General features: G+C 60.5%; 1 protein-coding gene across 1 annotated transcript in view; it reads right to left on the reverse strand.

Annotated features, from left to right (window-relative positions):
- Positions 1 to 11: 11 nt before the first annotated feature.
- The window catches only part of TNPO3 (transportin 3), a gene marked incomplete at both ends in the record, with an annotated part of 28,741 nt that continues 27,547 nt past the window's right edge, over positions 12 to 1,205 (reverse strand). Inside the window, 2 exons of the mRNA XM_010003701.1 lie at positions 12 to 116; positions 273 to 440. Coding sequence (XP_010002003.1) covers positions 12 to 116; positions 273 to 440 — 273 coding nt within the window. The remainder of the gene's footprint in view (positions 117 to 272; positions 441 to 1,205) is intronic.

The raw sequence follows: 1,205 nt of genomic DNA on the forward strand, positions 1-1,205 counted from the left end.
CACCTGGTGACCTGCTTGTGGAAGTCAGTCAGCTGTTTGTGTGTGACCTGGATGGCTCCCCCCGTGGTCTCCTTTGGTAAACCCTTCAGCGAGTTCTCCAGCCAGCGACAGAAGGTCTGTGGAGATGGGACAAACCCCAGAGGTGGAACCAGACCCACCTCCCCCATCCCAGCCTGGGGGTCTGGCTCTGCCCGGGTGCACCCGGGGACAGCTCAGGGCCCGATGCTGACCCCCCCCAGCCCCCCCAGGGGGGTCCATCACCCCCTCCTCACCGGCCGGTCGATCTGCATGATCTCCCAGAGCACCTCGGCGACGTCGGGCAGGGTGTAGGGGGGCAGGCAGAAGCAGCAGGTGTGGAGGAGCTGGTTGACCAACTGTTGGCCCAGCTGGTTCATCACTTGGCTGATCAGCTCCTTCCTCACCTCAAAGTCCTCCTCGTGCTGCAGGGCGGGGGTGGGACAGAGCAGGGGGTGAGCAGGGCTTGGGGACAGGGAGGTTGTTGTGGCAGGACAGCCCTGGCAGGGAGCAGGGGGACAAAAGGGCATCCCCAAACCCCCCAGGAGGGTCCCCCACAACCCCCCCAAGAGGGGTGGAAGGACTGGAGAACAAGCCCTTCAAGGAGAGGCTGAGGGAACTGGGATGGTCTGGTTTAGAGGAGGCTGAGGGGAGACCTCCTTGCTCCCTACAAGTGCCTGAGGGGAGGTGGGAGTTGGGCCCTTCCATCAGGTGAACAAGGCCAGGAGCAGGGGAGAGGGCCTGAAGCTGCTCCAGGGGAGGGTCAGACTGGGGATCTGAAAGGGTTTCTTGACTGAGAGGGGGGTTGGACACTGGCACAGGCTGCCCAGGGAGTGGGGGAGTCACCAGCCCTGGGAGTGATTAAGAGGACAAAGTGCTTAGTGACATGATCCAAGCACTGGTGGGGCAGGTCAGGTCATAGGAGGGGGATTTAGGTTATGGGGGGACTAGATGATCTCCTGGGATGATTCCATTCAGGGTTGGGACTCAGTGTTAAGGGTCAAGGTTTAAGGGTCTAGGCATAAGTGTCTAGATTAAATGGACCAGGGCTAAGGGTCCAGGGTTAGGGGTTCAGGGTTAAAGGTCCAGGGCTAAGGGTTCAGGGCTAAGGGTCCAGGGTTAAGGGTCTAGGGTTCAGGATTAGGGGCTCAGGGTTAGGGGTCCAGGGTTAATGGTCCAGGTTTAAGGGT

This window comes from Chaetura pelagica, unplaced genomic scaffold (genome assembly GCF_000747805.2).
Source record: "Chaetura pelagica isolate M959 unplaced genomic scaffold, ChaPel_1.0 scaffold778, whole genome shotgun sequence".
Taxonomy (NCBI): domain Eukaryota; kingdom Metazoa; phylum Chordata; class Aves; order Apodiformes; family Apodidae; genus Chaetura; species Chaetura pelagica.